General features: G+C 43.2%; 1 protein-coding gene across 5 annotated transcripts in view; it reads left to right on the top strand.

Annotated features, from left to right (window-relative positions):
• The window catches only part of fam13a (family with sequence similarity 13 member A), a 62,173-nt gene that overhangs the window by 1,868 nt on the left and 41,310 nt on the right, over positions 1–18,995 (top strand). For 2 of the 5 annotated variants that reach the window (XM_076294939.1, XM_076294940.1), the window contains exons 1-6: positions 2,741–3,595; positions 5,397–5,606; positions 10,677–10,854; positions 12,570–12,723; positions 14,111–14,197; positions 16,726–17,000. In XM_076294939.1, coding sequence (XP_076151054.1) covers positions 3,331–3,595; positions 5,397–5,606; positions 10,677–10,854; positions 12,570–12,723; positions 14,111–14,197; positions 16,726–17,000 — 1,169 coding nt within the window. In that variant the 5' untranslated portion in view covers positions 2,741–3,330. Of the gene's footprint in view, positions 1–2,739; positions 3,596–5,396; positions 5,607–10,676; positions 10,855–12,569; positions 12,724–14,110; positions 14,198–16,725; positions 17,001–18,995 lie in introns of those variants that run through there. The other 3 variants (XM_076294938.1, XM_076294937.1, XM_076294941.1) reach the window with 3 other exon arrangements.

Raw genomic sequence — 18,995 nt, 5'->3', positions numbered from 1 at the left:
TCTGTGTTTGGGTGTATTTGTAAATAGCTAAGATGAATAAATGTAAATTTAAAGACCATTTGCAAGATAAGAGATGTGAGACATATGGCTTAGAGGGTGAATGGCCCACTTATCCCCTGTATTAGGTCACAGATAAACCTGAGTAGTGGGGGATCTGTGTGTTTGTGTGTGTGTGTGTGTGTGTGTGTGTATGTGTGCACGTACGTGTATGTAAGCATTTTGAACCTGAGTAGGAAAATGTACATAGAGTGTGTGTGTGACGGGGGCGGATTTAAGGGACATCTGCTTACACAGACTTACAGTTATGGTCATGGTATGGTCAGACAAGCTTATCTTTCTTACACCTGCACTGGATACCATTGTGCATACAGGAGTACAGTTCAGGGTTCCATTAATCTACAATGCCTCATTGCTTAATGTTCAGTTGAATGTAATGTTGTTGTTACAAGCATGATGTGTTTTGAATATTTCACAAGTCGTGCTATTGAGCCATAATCAAGCAATAAAGCAATAAAATAAGATGGGGGGGTGGTGGTCTGGGAAGGTGGTAAAGTTGTTAAGGAGCTGGGCTAGCATGTAGCCTGAAAAGTTGTGGGTTCAATTCCCGGCTTCCACCAATGTGCCCTTGAGCAAGGCACTTAAACCCAAGTTGCTTTAAATGTACTTTTAAATAAGTTAACTTTAACAACTAATAATTACAATATTTAGCCAAGTACAACATTTACACATTTGTACAGTTATTATAAGCATATTACTGTTACTTGTCCAGTTACCTGAAAAACAAAAGCAAAGTTCATCTGCTCAATCTGTCAGATATTGTGTTGTCATGCCAACACTGCCAACACTAGAGCAATGCTAACAAGACACATTTCTGGCAATGATTTCTTCCTCATAGCTACTGTTGGATGCTCAGCCAAGCGTAGCATTCCCTCAATCAAAAGGCTAAAGTCTAAAGAAGAGTTGATGGTGCCCTCTTTCTGTCATGAGTTTTATTTATTCAAGTATCAGACAGAGCACACAGTAGAGACAGAGGCCTGCGGCACAGAGCATCTGTGTCCTCTCCGAGCCCTGCCTGAGCCATCTTAAGTGCCATCTGGGAAGTTTACTTCAGCAATGGATGTTTGCTCAAGACATGTTTGGCCATTGCCACTATTCCAATCCCATCAGGGCCACTGGGGTAGTTTCCTGGATTATCTTTAAATCTGGTTTGGGGTTCACACAGAGCACTGGTATTCACAATGAAATGCTGCCCCAGATTGTATGAATTTGTGAGAAGTACTGTGAGCATTTACTGTATACAGCTTTTAAAAACAATGGTAGACTATGTGGAAGGCTGTTAAGTGAGACACACTAATATGACTGCTGCATTTCTGAGAGAAGGCAACTAACAGGACTCCAAAAAGAATTTCGCCATTGTGCTGGCGTGCCACCATGAACTCTCAGCCGGGGAAAAGCCGGGCAACTCCTGACTGGTGCTACAGTGGGCAGGGATTAGAAGAGTCACTATGTCTGCTCTGTCATCCTGCTAGTGAATCAAGCTCTTCTTTCCTAAGGGATGAGGACTAATCCAATTTGGCCAAGTGTCTCTCTGTTAAAGACAGCTGGCCAACAGGTAGCATAGTTACAGTTGCTTTGGCATGGATTTAAAGGGACACGGACAATGTTAAGTGCATTGGTGTGTAGTTGTTATCAAAGTGCCAGCCAGAAGAGCAGTTAATGAATCAAGTCAGTTACTGATCACCTGTTTTTTGAGGGATCTGGTGTGGAGGGTTTGAGTAACTTACTGACATAACATAATAGGTCTACGACCTTTTCTGTGAATGCAAGGGTTCAAGTGATGTATGGAAGCTGGATGAAAATAGGTGTAGCCTATGGGTCATGGCCTGGGTAGTAGCCTAGTTCTAGTGAGCAGCTGGTGGATGGTAGGCTAGGTCTAATTCCACAGATCTGTTACTGTATGTGGCATGTTAGCAGGGTCAATGTGGAAATGTGGTGAGGTGATGACATTGACCCTCAGTACAAAAACCTTGGAAATAGATCAACAGTTGCCACAACTAGGCCTATTAGCCCATTTTACAAGATGGGGCCACTGTGTAGGCCTAAATCAACTTCCTGTGGAAGAGCACTGTGCGTCCCATAGCCTAGACAACAAAAGAAAAGTCCACAGGAAAGACAGAGACGGGAAGACGTTTTACCCTGCCAATTAAGGTATCATTAACATCAATGAGGCCGGACACCTGGACACTGTGAAATTGGTCTATTAAATTGATTACAACAATTATTGCCAAACAACTATAATTGATTAATCGGGTAGGTTGTTCAGGCAGGCCTTATTTAGCCTAAAATTGACCAAAGCCTAGCCTAGGCCTACTGTAGACTGTGGATTATTTAAAATTGGCCATAGCCTACTGGATTTCGGAAAACGGGGTTGTTATTTTTTTTATCATTGCATAGGCTGGGGGCTTGGGGGGGGGGGGAGTGGGTGGATGACAAGGTCCAGAGAGCCACAAAGAGTTTTTATAGGCCTAGGCCACCAGCATTGACTGAAGGCCACGAACTGTCAAAAACAGATGACCGAAGAGCATCCCCGGCCTCACCGTTTCCATAGATACAGGTAATCTTGACAGCTGACAACAACAGAGGTGCACGTGAATCAAGAGGCCTTCTAGCTAATTACCATAGACATATACATCTATGGCTAATTACAGTCAGCGTAGTTTTGTCTAAACTTTAAATGACACAATATATGTATGTAAGCTAATATTTAAGTATTGTATGCATTTTGTGTTGTAATCCGAACTGAAAACTGCCGAGATGCCCCGCTGGCAAGTTCCTAAAAAACGGCGAACGCTGGCCAGAATTAGTAAATCTATGCAGCAGAAATGGCGAGTGAGCGTGAAAATGGTGAGTGAGCGTTTGCGTTAAAATTAAACTCTGTTGAATTTAGAGAACGTGTTCGGGTTTATTATAGCCTAATTAACGGCGTTTGAAACGGGCCACGGTTAGGTTCGCCCTTCCAACCTGCACATGGACACCGAGGTTACCCTCGGCATTTCCCAGTAGACTAACGTTAACGTTAAAGCTTAGAGTTGATCAACGCTAGCTCAGTCCATATTTTTATCAGCCTCTCGTCTGAGCCCGCTGCGCTGCCATAACCGTCTGTTGCTTCCGGTGCATTCCTCACTTGCTGCCATAGCTTGCTGCACACACCCCCTAGATACAGGTGCACGGCAACCGTGGTAACAGATAGCCTATATCTGTCGTAGGAACACGGCGAGCCTGGTAGTGACCCACTGGTCCGCTGTATGCATTATCATTAACAGATGGACTATGTTTCAGCCAGTCATGGCAGTACCTGTGGTTGGACAGCTGACCTCCTCTTTTTTGTGTTCCCGAAAGCACAACAAAGCAGCTGTGCAGATAAAGGAGGACATGAAGAAGATGGTCCAGCTGCCTATGGTGAAGCCCAGACCCACTGCCCCAGTAGGGAGAAGGGTGTTTGGTGTGTCCCTCTTAGAACTGAAGGAGCTGGGCTTGGTGGAGGATGGAGTGCCCCTGGTGGTCCGAAGCATGGTGGAGTATCTACGTGAGCATGGTAAGGAGACATGATCTTATTTCCTGTTCAAAATATGCTAATATCACTTTCTCTGTATACATTGAAGTAATGGTTTGGTGCCTGATCATGGTTTAAGGACTGTCTGTGAGTTAGGCCTATAGCAGGGGTTTTCAACTGACTGTGAACCAGGGACCACCATTCTGACTAATTACACCCCAGGACCACCAGTGAATAAAAATGCTGATTTTCCTCATTCTACATTACTGAATAGTTAGGGACCACCAGCAATGTCCTCAATGCAGTAGGCCTACATAATAATATTATAAGCTAGAACACAACTGTGTCTTTGCTGTATTCTTTAAGCTTGATTTGAAATGCTACGATGATTGGGACATACAAGTCCTCTATCAATTTCAAAGTGCAAATATCAGCACAAATCTGTAGCTTTATTGTATACAGCAAAATAGACAACCAATCTAAGGTGAATTGATGAAAAGTAAAAACCTGAGATCTAAAAATGCACTGGTGAAAAATCTGTGTAGAATTTATTCTTACTCTGTGGTCTTCTTTACACTGCTTGAATATGAATGTTCATTTGAAGGTTGCTCTGGATTAAAGGGTCAGCTAAAATAATAGAAGTGGATGTATGGGGTAAATAGTGCAGAGTACAGTTGTTCATCAGAGCAGATCCATTTGGTTTTCCAGAGCTTTTGTTGGTAAATAGATAATGGCTGCAAAACTTCATTAAACCCAGACAATATACATAACAGGCCTGGGTTAATATTATTTGTGATAATATTTATCAAAATATCCTCTCTTCGGTGTGATGTTTCGCAAGTAAGTATTTTACTGTATCAGGAGCAGACTATCTAGATGTTTGCATAGGCGATTGAGGTAAAGGCAGAGTGTGTAGTCACTTCATATAATGAGCAAAACAGTTATGTTTGGCAGAAAATAAATTACCTTCAAAGGCAAGCACATTTTCATGTAAAAGAATTCATATGACCTTTAGATAAGAGGTTCAGCTGGAGTTCGACCACTAGATGGCAGCAGATTGCTTTGCTGAGCTCATCTACTGATTACTTGTTGGTTACATCAGTGTTTCTCAAAGTGTGGTCCGGGGACCACTGGTGATCCGCAAGCTATCCCAAGTGGCCCGCGAGCAGACGTGGTAAAATATAATATAGATCAGTTGTTTGCAATATTGAACCAACTTGTATGTAAATCCAAACAGTTCTGCAACACTGCCTATGGAAGCTACGCCACTTTAAATGAAATGAATCCTCTGACACGATAAGCAAGGTCCAAAGACAATAAGCAAGGTGGTTCAGTTAGTAGACCTATTGTGTAATATACTGTTGGAGTAGGTCTACTGTTTTTTTTTAACTAGATGTTCTGTGATTTTTTTTTTACTGTAATTGGTTAAGTGGTCCTTGGTCTAAGTTTGAGAAACAATGGGTTGCATGAACCTTGTAGTCTGTTTCAGTTGTTCAATGCTAAGGTCATCCTATGAGAAAAGTTTTTGTAGAGATATTTATTAAAGCAATTTGGCTCAAGTCTGCAGCCATTTTGCTTCAGAATTGTCAGGGATAGTGTTCATGAACCATAGTTACCATAGTTAAAGTAAACTAAACAAAGCAAACTAAATACCTGAAACCCATGCTATCTGGAGAATAGCCTACTGTTGAAAGATTCTAGAGCTGAAAGAGTTTCCTCAGAACTTCCTCAGAAATTGCCAAAAGATCCTCTACCACAGATGTTTTAAGCGATTCCACTTCTGTATGGAGGAGTGTACTGTTCGACTACTGTTAGAAGCAGCGTCCCTCTTCTCTCCCCGCAGGTCTCCATCAGGAGGGCTTGTTCAGGGTGAACGGGAGTGTCCGCGCCGTGGACGCCCTCAGGCAGCGCCTGGAGCGCTGTGAGCCCGTGGACCTGGCGCAGGAGTCCGAGGTGGGCACGGTTGCCAGCCTGCTGAAGCAGTTCTTCAGGGATCTACCTGAGGGTCTGGTGGATTCTAGTGTACAGCCGGCACTCATCCAGCAGCACCAGGGTGAGCCCTCACTTTGTATGCCATGTCACCTGTTAGCATAACATCAGATGTGTATTGCAAGGATACTCTCCGCATATACAGGTCAAGGTCACAGATTTGCACTTGCTTCATTGAAAATATGCAAAATAGGTAAATGTTTTAATAGTGTATAGACTGTACTCTTACACTGTAAAAAAAAAAGTTTTTAAACAGACATTTACCGTAATAAAATACACTTCTTTCCTGTATTTTAAATAATAAGAGAATATACCTTTAAAATACAGTAAAATCAACTTTTTCAAGAAGATTGCCGTAAAAGTACAGAAAAAAGTCTGTAATGTTTAAATGAGAAAAATCCACCGTATTAAAACACAATTGTATTTTGTTTTTACGGTTTAGAGTGTTAATTCAGTAGTTATCAGTGTAAAACACGTTTATCACTGTAAAAAAATGGTAAGTATTTTTACGTATTATCAAGATAATCCAGGTCCAGTGGGCTACTACGAATCTCGATAAGTTAGCAAGGTAGCCTAAATTGCGCTCCAAGCCAGGGTGCTGCTTTGTTGAGCGGGTATGCACCAACATTGAAGTACAACAAAAATTAGACAAAAGGGTGACTTACTTAAACACCTACATGCCAAAGTACTTTCAAACCAAATATATATACAACCAGATATAAGTTAAGGCCACACAACATAATGAATGACAATGACAAGGAAATATATAAAAAGTGTATTATCTGTCAAAATAAACAGTCACAAGAAGCCACAGGCAAGTGTACGGAGGTGAGAAGGGGGAATGGGAAGAACACACTCCCATGACCTGACCAGGGCTTTGTTTTGATAATTGCTGAGCAGACAGGCCACAGCAAATATTTGATTAATACTTCCAGCAATAGATAGTGTAATTACAGAGTCAAAAAGCTTATTCTCTTTCACCCTTCTAATCACACGTTCAAATCCAGCATCAATCATTCGGCAACGTTAGTTTTGGACTCGATATTTACATGCCAACACTAAAGGTTGTAAAAGTAGCCAAATAGTTCCCACCATAACATCCAACCCGCCTGACCCACCACCAATATGTGCATTAAATATCAACCCAACCCGAGGCAACCTGCAAATTGTTATCTTTAAGGTCAGGAACGCCTATAGGGATCACGTTTTATTGCAGTTTAGGAAAACAGTCGCTCTTGAAGGCTTAGCAAACATTAGGCTACAAAAAAGGCCTTTCATTCCACGGCCTGTATCAAACATTAGGCTCAGATGGGTACATTTGGAGACAATCATGGGCGTATTTTGTGTAGATTTAGTATGTAATTCTTTAGGAAAAGCATAACTGAAAGCAGAGGAGCAAAGTAAAACAGCAAAGTTGACCATGACTTTGTCATAATGTGAGTTGAAAAGAAAACCATCTTTGTCATTGTTAGTGCTTACCTCACTCCAATACCAAATATACACAGTACCGCTTTCACATCACCTGGCCAATGAAACTCCCAATTTTACATTAACACTTTGAAAGAGGTTAAATTCCTTGTGTGTGTGTGGTTAGCAGCCAGATGTCTCATTATACATGCATCTCAGCCATTAAACAACTAGTGGACCTTGTCTCTAATCAGAGGTCACACTTAACTATATAATCACGCTTTACTGCTCATATTATTGACAACCACATGCCTGGAATTTCCACGATCACCAGATTGACGGACACTGACCGACTGAGAAATATAAGTTTAGATTTACTGTGTGGGCCTTCAGCCCAAGAACGTAAGTCCAGGAACTTTGTTGTGGGCCACAAGCGCCAGAACTAGATTTCCTTATACATTTACATTATGGGTCATGTAGCCATTAGTGTTTTCTTCAAAGTGGTTGTATGCACATCCCACCTCACTGAGGCCAGGTGCAGGACAAAAAAGGCTAATCAGGGAAAGAAGAGTAGTTGTCCGCACACTGCAATCTCCCAGAAGAACTACATTTATTGAGTTAAAAACATAACGCAATGTTTCGACCCACCAGGGTCTTCATCAGGCATGCCAGGGTCTTCATCAGGCACAGGGGCCTGCGACGGCCCTGGGGACGAGCGGGGGAAAACAGGCATGCCTGATAAAGACCCTGGTGAGTCGAAACATTGCGTTATGTTTTCATGTAGCCATTAGCCAATGGCAAGAATTTCAGTTGTACAATGTTCAGATTACACATTAATTATGCTGTTCAATTATGCTGTAAATCACAGGCACTGCATTTACATCCAGTCGCCAGTTAATTGATGCGTCACAATGATTAGCTCGCTCATAGCCAATTTGCACGTAAGCTCACCATCTCCCCCGCTCGGCCCCAGGGCCGCCGCAGGCCCCTGTGTTGCCGCCGCAGTTACTTTTGCTGAGTGCATCATCAGCAGCTCAGCTGATTGAGGAGATTTGCTATGCTCAGCGCCTCCAAAGCTCCCAAGGGCCTTGTTCAAGTGTTTTTTTTCTCACACACAGACCCCTACTGTTCTGCACGCCCAGGTCTGATCGAGGGCTCCATGCCAAAGAGAGGCTCTGGCCTCGGTTGACCCAGACCCCAGAGAGGACGGATGGGTTCTGCCTGTCATTCCAGGCCTGGGCTGCACAGGAGTGGGTCTGCGGCATTAAACGATTAGAGGGGGAGGGAATAAGTGGTGTATTTCTTACCAGCGTCTCATCACTGCCAGCAGATGCATTTGATGCAGCCCAGTGAGGGCTCCCTCTGCCCTTAGCCGCCCTTGTACTTAAGTGCTGCGCAGGATGCTTTCAATGAATTGATGCTGATTAAGTAGGAGGAGAAAATGAATATGACTTTTCTGTGTGTGCAAAAGTGATGGTATATGTGATGTTAAACAATACTTCCCAGTTTACTTTGTGTAGCTAGCTGGAATGGGAACTTTCCCACTTCCCAGTTTTGTGAATGCACCATAAATCTTATAATTCATTACAACCTATGTTGGGTTGTTGTTTTTCAAATAGATCAACATGGTTTTTATATCTTGTCAAACAAAGCCTTTATACTGGATTTTCTGCAGGTTTGATTTCTGCTAGAGGGTTTGAAAAGCTCCTCAGCCCAAGCAATCAGGTGTGGGCAATTATTTTGTCCTGGGATAGCAACATGGACATGAGATCTACCCTCTTCTCTCTGTCTCTTTTACTGTCCAGTAAATTAATTTGAGAAGCAAATAACCTGGACCCTTTTCCTGTCTTGATTGAACCTCACGCTTTCTTTCCCTCTCTTCCATTTGCTGTCACTCACTCACAGCCCTTCCTTCACTCTATGTTCCCCTTCTCCAGTTTCTCTCTCTATCCCACTCTCTCTCTCTCTCTCTCTCTCTCTCTCTCTGTGGCACGTGTGTCTTGAGCATTGTGCACAGATGGGGCTGCCTGGCAGCCAGGACAGCCACATGAGAGGCCTGTTTGTTTGAGGTGATATTATGCACTGTCGCAGGTAATGTTTCACTGTGCTGCTGATGCCTACTGTTTCACCATTCAGGCAGCATGTGACAATCCGTCACGTGATCGAATCCTGGAATTTGCTGGAAGTGGAACATTGAGATTGTAATCGGATTACATGGAATCATTTGAAATCGTAAACAAACGAGGAAAAATGTATAGTGAAAGAGCTGAAAAAAGGAACATCAACCGCAATGTTCATTTGTTTGATCTTTTTTAATTAAAGCATGTTGACTTTTAAGTAGTGGGATTTGAGGCAAACAAATGTTGAAACTTAAGCTAATTTCCTTCTTTTACATTATCCCAAAAGGCTCAGGAGAGATTGGGAACAGATTGAAAAAGCGAAATAGGATGGAGAGAGGGTACTTAATATTAAAGCTGGACCTTCTCCTCCTGTTAAGCTACGCTGATCACTGCCCAGCCGATATTCCTCTCAGTAATCCTGATTCTCACAGGGCTGGTCTGGGCTCACCTCCTCCTGCTCAGCCTGTGCTCAATTTGAAACCGTGTTTTGGTTTTTCAATTATCTTCTCTCCTTGCTTTTGTTGTACAGCAGGTGAAATGCTGCATGAAAACACTCTCAGGGCTGGGTGTTCTTGTGGGTGACATCATGGGTGTGTGGTCATCTTACTTAACACAGGTGGAGGCTGTTTTGACAGCTATGATCATAATGCCTACAACTGAGTTGCATCAGAGCACTCAAAGTCATGTGTTGATAACACCCTAAAAGTGCCATGTGTAGATGGTCATCACGAGGCCTTTCATAATGTACTATTAGTTAATAGTTGATACAGAATTATTCTAACCTCAAGATTAGGAGGTGCAGTTTATGCCTCCGATAGGCATTTAGCCAATTTACAAATCTTAGTACTAGAACAATCCGCTGACTGCTTATATATGACCATCAACTTTATATAGAGTTGGACACGAGAGTTGTCCTGCAATAGCATAAATTATATTTTAGCTTTTTAGCTGTTCTGTGTCTTTTTGTCCTACCTGACACAGTCGGAGAGACAGAGACAGAGAGAGACACACACACACACACACACACACTCTCTCTCTCTTTTCCCGTTTCTACATTTCCATTTTCCCAGTAACAGCCCCATCGGCCATCTCCTTTGATCCACCTCTGACCTGCTTACAAAAGTGTGCTAATGGTATCCGCCTGGGTGGGCTAATCCTCTGCATTTCAGTCTGGACATGGGAGTGGGCTATTAATTTGTCATTAGCAAAGAGGCTGTCACACACATCCATCCACACACACACACACACTCACTTCTCGGTAACTGCAACAGTTTGCCATCAGTCTGACCTCAATTTCCTTTCATAGACAGATGATGCACAGAAGAGACACCGCATTTATGATTATGATGACACTATGACCTTTCAAGTGCATGATTAAGGTGTCGTCACATCAAATTGATACAGTAAAAATGTAAAAGGTGTAATGGATGCTGCTTTGTCACGTGATCTGATGAGTCTTTTGAGGTGAGGTAGAGGTGCCAGGTGTCAGCTATGCCGATGTCAGTCGGTTGACTCACGTGTCTGGACATCCCTCCATGCATCATCTGTGAGTGTGATCTAAGCCCCTGTCTCAGGAATGTGCCCTGTCGTGTCCTTGTCTCCCACAGAGTCGTCCGAGGCGGGCTGCTGCCAGGACATGCGAGAGCTTCTGCAGCAGCTGCCTGAGCTGCATCTCGGCCTGCTCAAGTACCTGTGCCACTTCCTCACCCAGGTGGACCAGCGGCACAAGGAGAACCGTATGAATGCCCTGAACCTGGCAACCGTCTTTGGCCCCAATGTTTTCCAGTGAGTCACTATAGCCGGGAAAGGGTGGGTGGGCTCGGCGGCTATACGGAACATTTGATCAGGGGTCAGAGCTGCTTGCTGCATAGCGCCAGAGTGACCTGACTCCATCACCTGTCTGAGAGATTACTGCAGTAGGTTATACCAAATGAAAAGATAAAGCCCTCCTAGATAAAGTTTGTGGGGAAAATATGTACAACACGCCTGTCCTCATTGGTCAGGCACCGAGGGTAATCGCAGCACGAGAAGGCTTAAAGCCCCTGTTATAGTTTCACCATCTATGTTTGTGTGAGTGCTTGACTGCTTTATCCTACTGGGACATCATATCCCTCTTACACGTGTGTCTGAAAACAATATGGTGGCTTGTTAAGTGTTTGTGAAGCCTGAGGTTGATGCTTGTGTGCATCTCCCTCTGTGATACCCCAGCCTCACTGTCACAGACTGTTTGTCCAGGCGCTCTAATCACACCCCTGGGGTGGCATGGAGACATCCGGCATGAGTCAGACACGTAGTTAGTGTGGAAGACCTAATTTTAGTTTTTGAGGGGTTTCCATGAACATTTCCAGCTCAATGCCAGTGCTGCTCTGTAACCTTAGACGGGCTGGTGCATTCCATAAAGGTACACACTAGCTTGTCAAATCATTTGACTCTCTTTGCAGTTTTCACACAAACAAAAAACAACCAAGAATAATTGCTCCCAGGGTCTAACGTTACCTACTTTCCCCCATGCTCACTGCAAGAGGACTCATGGCTCCCAAAAGAGGGTGCTGTAGTCCAGTCAGCTAAAGCTCCAGCAGCAGCAGGGTTCTTATCAGAGTGGAGCTCAGGGTTGGAAACCACCCTTTAGCTAAGCTCTCCACAGACATATCAACATATCAAGAACCATAACTGTGGTTTGATTTTTAGACTGTGATTCAATCATTACAGATCACAAAACATTCCTGATTCACCATGAACCAAGGCACAAGAGAGGAATACAATGGTGCCAAAAAGGTGTCAGTTGATCACGGCCGAGATTTGTCCTGAGCCAGTGAAACCTGTTCCAACAGTCTTGCCATGTGTAACAAAGTTCAGTCTCAGACAACTGATACTTTCGGATGTTAGCTAGCAGGCGTGCCAGTTCGTGTTTGAGAACGCTGCTTGCCACAGCAAAGCATCCACCTATTAATAAAATGAGACTTTAGGAGTGCCAGTGTTTCCCAGGCCAAGGTAGATGAGGAGCTGTAAGAGGAAGTGCTGAGTGGTTTGTGGGGTGCCACAACAGCTTCCTCTGTACATCATGTACCCTCTGTCACTCCAGCTCTCGGATAATTAAGCCCAGAAAGTGAGGATGTGTGTGTGGGGGGGGGGGGGGGGGATTGCGTGTGTGTGTGTGTGAGAGAGAGAGTAAATGTGCCTTCACACCTGTGTGTATGCACATAAAATTGTGCAGTGCACCATCTGCACAGTTGTTCACATGTGACTAAGCATCCCATTACAATATGTTCAGTGTATTGTGCAGGAGGACATCGGAATACATCACTGGGTCTTATTCATCCATTCATCCATTCACTTATGCATTCATTTGTTCTCTATTCTCTATAAGTACATTGTATACTATGCATACCTGTTAGCTGAACTGAACAGAACCATGGCTAAGGGTTGCACAGGGTTTTGTTGTATTATTCTGGTAACCTACAGCAACAGTGGCACCCTCTAACATTGGTGTGTCTCCTCAGTGTCTCCTCAGGGTTTGATGGGATACATGAGCAGAATATCTGCAACAAGATCATGGCCAAGATGATCCAGAACTACAGCTCCATCTTTGAGACTGACATGCAGAAGGGTAGCTTGATGACAGAGACGGAGACTGCCAATGTCATCATAGTAAAGGTGAGTACATTTCCAGATTGTATTCAGAAATTATGTTTGGCCCGTCTATCTGCAAATTATATGTGCATACACGCAAGCATACAGATATGAAAAAGATACTGTCAGTTTATACAGTATATGCACTCATAAACTATATTCAGGCTTAGAGAGACTGCGTACAGCTGAAGAACTACTTAGCCTGAAGAAACCTTGTGTTCATGACTGGAATTACTCCTGTCGCCTATCAATCCCTAAGATCTCATGACCAATCTACTTTTACGTTTCTATATGTCTGTTTAGTCAATTAATCTTTTTGATAGGCAGATACAGCCCAGGCATGTAGGTCACACCACCTCCGAACCTGAAATGTTGTGTTGGCAGCAGTATAGTAGGAAGAGCATTGATCACCACCAAAATAGTCAAGGATGCCTGTCACTCATGCAGGTGCTGGATTACCCACTCTCCTGTGTCAAACACAGACCAGGGGTGGGGGCGGGGTGGGGGGGGGCTTCCTGTCTGACGCAAGGTTTTGAATCAGCTGAGTGCTCCAAATGTGTTGATTTTTGCTGACTTGCTAACTACATTCCCAGACGAGTTTTGGAACACTCATGAAAAAGGTTTTTAAATAAGATCAGCACAGGTCATTAATACAAATGAAATTATGTAAATTACAAATAAATATGTGCTTGAATGGACAACCTAACTTTTTTGAAGCAATTTGTGGAATTTGATTTAACCTTTATTTAGTTATTCACACCTGCCTGGACCAGTCTTGCTGTAATGTCATATGGTCTACTGATCTTCTGAATAGGCCTGAATATCCCTACCGAATACTGAACAATGAGTATCTGGCACTAGTTGCAGCTGGACTTGTTTATAGTGGGACACAGAAATGCATACCTTTACTCTTTACAACCTCTCTTTAACTTAACCCAAAACGTCTAGTCTGTAGTGCCGTGGAACATCAGTGTTGGTTTGCACCCACAAAGGTTTCATAAACATAACTGATTCAGATGACGGCCACCACAAAAGGGATGTGTGCCGGTCTGACTGATTGCCATGCTGATGATGGAGCGAGACGCCAGATGACCTTAGCATGTGATCATATTGGTGATCATATTGACTCTTTCTCAGCACCTCAGCTGAAGGTCTGCATTGTCCAGACCACCTACATCTCTGCCTGGCAATCACGTGAGAGAACCAGCATGCCACTATAACCTTGCACCCCTTGCACCCGGCCCCTGTGACGTCAAGCCTATACTTGACCCTCATCTTGTATGTGTAGAAAGGTTGTTTTTAGCCTTTCCTGGGACAGCGGCTGTCGTCTCCTTCACATGGCCTCTTGGTTTCGGGACATTTGATGACATGATAAAATCTGAGTTGTTTGTGCTCTTTTCTGTCCTTGTAGGAAGTCCAAACTATAACGTTAGAGAGAGAAAAGTCACCCTACTCGCCCACTCCAAAGGCACGAACACCAGTTCCCAGAAAGAAAAAGGTGAATGTTTAAATGCTACATTTTTACAGTGCATGAAAATGCACTGTTCTGTTATCCGAAGTCTTCTTCTTCTTCTTCTTCTTCCCACCAAATTTCTGCGTCTAATTCAGCTTCAACCGTTTAACTTCATTCAAACTTTGTAACGTAGGTCTTGAAAAGGACACTTGAGGAATGTATTTTTCACTTTTGTAAACTTTATACTTTTTGAGATATAAATAAAAAACAAGCTTATTTTTCCCCATAGACTTTGCATTGGCACTATGACATCACACTGGGCTAATTAACTTGATTTGCACCTGTATCAACTTCCAGCTGCTCAACTAGGCCATTCAACTTTCTGTCTATCAACATCCATTACATTATCTACATTTAACTTTTAAACTATATACTCTGTCTCATGCTTTAAGCATACAATATGGCTCTCTTAAGACTACAGATCCTGTTCAACTATTTCCTCTGGCCACAACTGTTTCAAAATAAATGTCCTCACTACAATAATTCACTGTTAAATAATTTAACTATTTAAACTACTCAACTAATTAGCCAGACAGAATTTGGTACACTGTCAAAGAGAGCAACCGAAGGACGGGCCTAATGAGAAAAATATTTGCGAGACTTATCAGGGCCAAACCCTCACACGGGGCTGAAGGTTATGTGTAAATATATAACCGAATAGAGATTGCACTTGTGATTGCCATCCCTATTGATGGTGATTAGTGCCTTTAAAAACCCTAAGGTGCTGACTGAGCAGCTCACTGAGCTTCCTTCAGTTGTTGCGGAGAGAAGAGCGCTGTCTGTCATGAGTGTAGGCCTGTGTGTGAGTGGACTGCTGCCGTCGAGTATCATGGATTTGCATGCAGGCCAGGTGAGGCTGCTGTTACTGGGCAGAGGTTGTTAGCCGTAACATGCTCGCTAAGGCATGATGTGCTGGGGAAGTATGGTAGTTGTGTGTACTGTGTGCATGGTGGATTGAAAGATTCGTTTAACATTCCCAGGCATTTTCCCCTGCAATGTAGCTGCCCTTGTTTCTTTGATATGGTGCCGTCGTTTAAACTGAGGGTTGTGGAGCAATGCACTTCTAAGAGCAAATTCCTAGATTACAATCCAGGATAGAAAAACGTGAATGTGCTGTTATCTGATGAAAGCTGTGCTACTGTAAATATGGACTTTGTGTAGGTCACCCTCCGTCCTTCAGACCTGCCAGTGAAGATCATTTTGGCCACTCATACTAGATCAGCTTGTATGGCTTTATCTCAACGCGGTATCTGGAAAACATTTGTTTACGTCTCCAAGAACCAAAGTAATCAGTAAATACGGTTACCATTGAGTGAGGCTATTTTTGGATCTTTTAAAACGTATTTTTTTCCATTTGACTTTTTGGTGAAATATTATTCAGGTTATCTTTTTGTGCCACTCGTTTTTTCTTTAATTTAATCTGGGGCGGCTTCATGCCATGGTACCATTCAGAGCTTGAGCACAGAGCTTTGTTTCCCGCTGGCCCACATCAGACAGTGGACCATTAACACAGTTGTACCAGTCCTCACTTCCTTCTCAGTCACACTGTGGCAAATCTCATCACCACCACACTTGAGCACAGTAATCTGCACTCGCCCACCCTTGCCCTCTTTGAGCTATGGGGCGTGCCGAGGTCATTAAAATGGAAGGATTTAGTCGTGACAATGAACTAATGAACATTGAGACAGCTCGGGATAGGTTGAAGGTCTGAGCAAAAGAACATTATCTGTTATCAACGTCCTTTTTCATTTGGACCTTAATGATTGTAGCAAGCTGGCTTGTATAGCAACATAAAGGATGTAAATGACATTCCAGTCCCTTTGTCTGCTAATCATTGGTCAAACCCTGGGCTTAAAACAGCACATTATCAAATTAGTTAGTGCAAGACCTTTGCAGGAACAGCGAGTCTCTCTCGTCTGGCAGCACTTGCCATGCGTCATGGAAGGCCTAATGGTTTGGTCATCGACTTCTACAGAGTCTGACCCAAAACAGCCACTGAAGTCTATGTGGATCATTATTGTTTTTTCGTTTTCTGTGTCTGTCCCTTTAAAGCTGTTGTCTTCATCAGTTTGTTTCTTTGTGTATATTAGATTGTAAAAACAGCACTGAGAACACTGCGTCTTTTATAGCGGGATTTTAATGTAGGGAGTGACTCAGCTTTTCTTGTCTACTCTTATCTATTAAGTAAAGTGTCAGAAGAGATGGCAGATTCAGGTTTTGATATGGCTGTAATTAGGGTTCGTTTCTACACCTATTCTATCAACCCTCAGAACCTGCAGCCTCACAGTGTGGAAAAGGTAAGACCGTAGCCAGAGACAGAGGTACAGGGTTTTCCCCTCAGCCTTGCTCAGGTTTCATGCCTTCATTTTTAACTGGCTCTTTTAAAGCATGTTTTTATAGATACCTGTGCGAAGGTCGGCCGATTCGATGTTATATAACTGCTGGGCACAGAATCTCTATGGAGACTATTTGTTTCTTTTATCGCTCTCTTTCCTTTCGTTTTTCTCCGTCAGGTGAAGAAGCTTAAGGGTGAGATGGCAGGTCAACAGCGAGTCTTGCCCCAGCCTGCTCTCTTGGTTGGCCTTCCCCACGCCAGACCTCTGCCACTGGCTCCGGACCTTTGCTCCAGCCCCAGGGCCCTGTCTCCAGCCCTGCTCCCCCAGGACTCTGGCCCCGGCACGCGGACACCCACTCCCCCGCGGCCCCAGGCACGGAGCCCAAACCCTGAGGCCATGGAGCTGGCCCCTAAGGGAGACAGCCTCAGCAGGAGCAGCGAGACCTTGAGCAGGTCAGTGTGTTCCGCCTGAGCAGGACGTATCAGCGTGCCATGTAAATGTGAGTGTCTTTGTTACATTAAATGGGCTGTCTCATAGCAGATAGGAGACAGCACATGGCAATTCAGAATTGTAGTCTGATACGAGCAGACCAGGGTGTAGATCTTAGAATATGCTGTCTTACTTGGCAAGAGTTTATTACTATTTAGTTTAGTAATTTGTGATCAGTCGTCAGCACTTGACTGAAAACACTGCAGACAGATGCCTTTTCAGCCAAGGTTGCCAAATCCTTAGATGTTGATATGGTTTACTCTAACCGACCCGACGGAAATACCACCTAAATTTAGAGTACTTTATGGCTTTACAGTCTTCAACTACGATCATATAGTTTATCTTAATTGCAACCCTCTTTCAAAACAAAGGTATACAACATCAACTTTTACAAGAGGCTGACGTGTCAGACCTTCTTACCACCATAAACCACCACCATAACCATCCTGCAGTCTAGGAAAATAAAATGCAAGTCACACCTGTATGAGACTGTACTATTTATCCAACTTGTATATCTTGGATGTACAGTGAAACATTAAAGTTATGTTCTTCAAATGGCTAAAACAACGCAATGAGGCCTCAAGCCGATACCATACCAAGCAGTTCCAAAGTAGCCAGGTATTTGTATTTTGTTGCTGATGTGCTGTTGTGCTGTTGTGCGGTGTTGTTTTGTTGCTGATATAGCCCTTTATTTAGGGCTCCTTGGGTCCAGCCCATGCTGCAGTGCCCCTTAGTGCCTATTCTAAGCGACTGAAAGCTGAGCAGGGGCATGATCGGGTATCTCCCAGAATAGCACCACCGCTGCTTTTTCTCTCTCTTTGTTGGGGTGGGGGACTCTTTTGTATGCTGTTCACCTTTCTCGTTTCTCTCTCTTCATCGCCTGTTCAGATGGCTGCATACGTTCTACCTTAGGACACCTCTGTTCTATCTGTGAGGATTGGCTCTTAGAAGCCTGCGCTAAAATGTAATACTTTTAAATGTAATACTGGCATTCTTTATGGAGTCCTAATACCTCAGTGATTTAATGGGCATATGGATCTCAACATGTAATGAAATATTCAGCCATACAGCTAATTTGCTAACCTTGAACTGTCACAAGTTGATGTATGTGATTGCTCCTAATATCCATAAACAGCCAGTAGGCTATATGAACTCATCGACTCTGGGTGGAGTAAGATGTCTGCTGTGTAAACAAATACTGGAAATGAGTCCATGGTTAGTAACAGGCAACATGCCCAGATCACAGCAGGGAAAGGCTCAAACATACCTCCCACCTTTCCTGGTCATTATACCAATATTGTCAGGATCTACATATTATAGAAAGCTTAATGTTCAATGTCATACACTCACATTCGCACATCAATACAATTTAGCTCTATTATATTCTTATTATATGCAGTATTTTTTTTTGGTTTCATTATCATATTATGACTACGTAACAGAACTTTCATTATCATATTATAATACCCATATTACTTAGTGCCTTTTCTTGTGTAGTCAGCTAACATATATTGTATCCTGCTACTGATACATCGGGCATTGGAGAGTAGGAATAATTGACGGTGACAGTGACGTGGAAGGTGTACCCCTGACATATCAGTGAGCACTTAATCACGCTAAAATGCTATGCTATGCTACATTGTGCAGGGTTGGGTTGCACATTTATGTCTTGTGGCCTTTAGTCAGGGTTCAGGAAACAAATCTGGGCTTTCCCACCACACATAAACCTAGTCTAGTCTTTCAGCTCTGCCCTGGTATTTCCTTGGTTGAGGGGAGCTCATATTTAGATCACTGGGAAGAAATGTCTTTGACTTGTACCATGCATAAATATTAACTATAGCAGATAATATGTCATATCATATCATATCATATCATATCATATGTAAAGGTAAGCTAATCATATCATATCATATTATATCATATCATATCATATCATATCATATCATATCATATCATAT

The sequence above is a fragment of the Alosa pseudoharengus genome, unplaced genomic scaffold, assembly GCF_046254945.1.
Source record: "Alosa pseudoharengus isolate Yale_2024_CS ecotype anadromous, Long Island Sound unplaced genomic scaffold, YU_APseudo_1.1 YU_APseudo_1.1_scf_2, whole genome shotgun sequence".
NCBI classification, from domain to species: Eukaryota; Metazoa; Chordata; class Actinopteri; order Clupeiformes; family Clupeidae; genus Alosa; species Alosa pseudoharengus.
The sequence above is the reverse complement of the archived record's forward strand: the minus strand, read 5'-3'. Positions and strand labels throughout refer to the sequence as shown.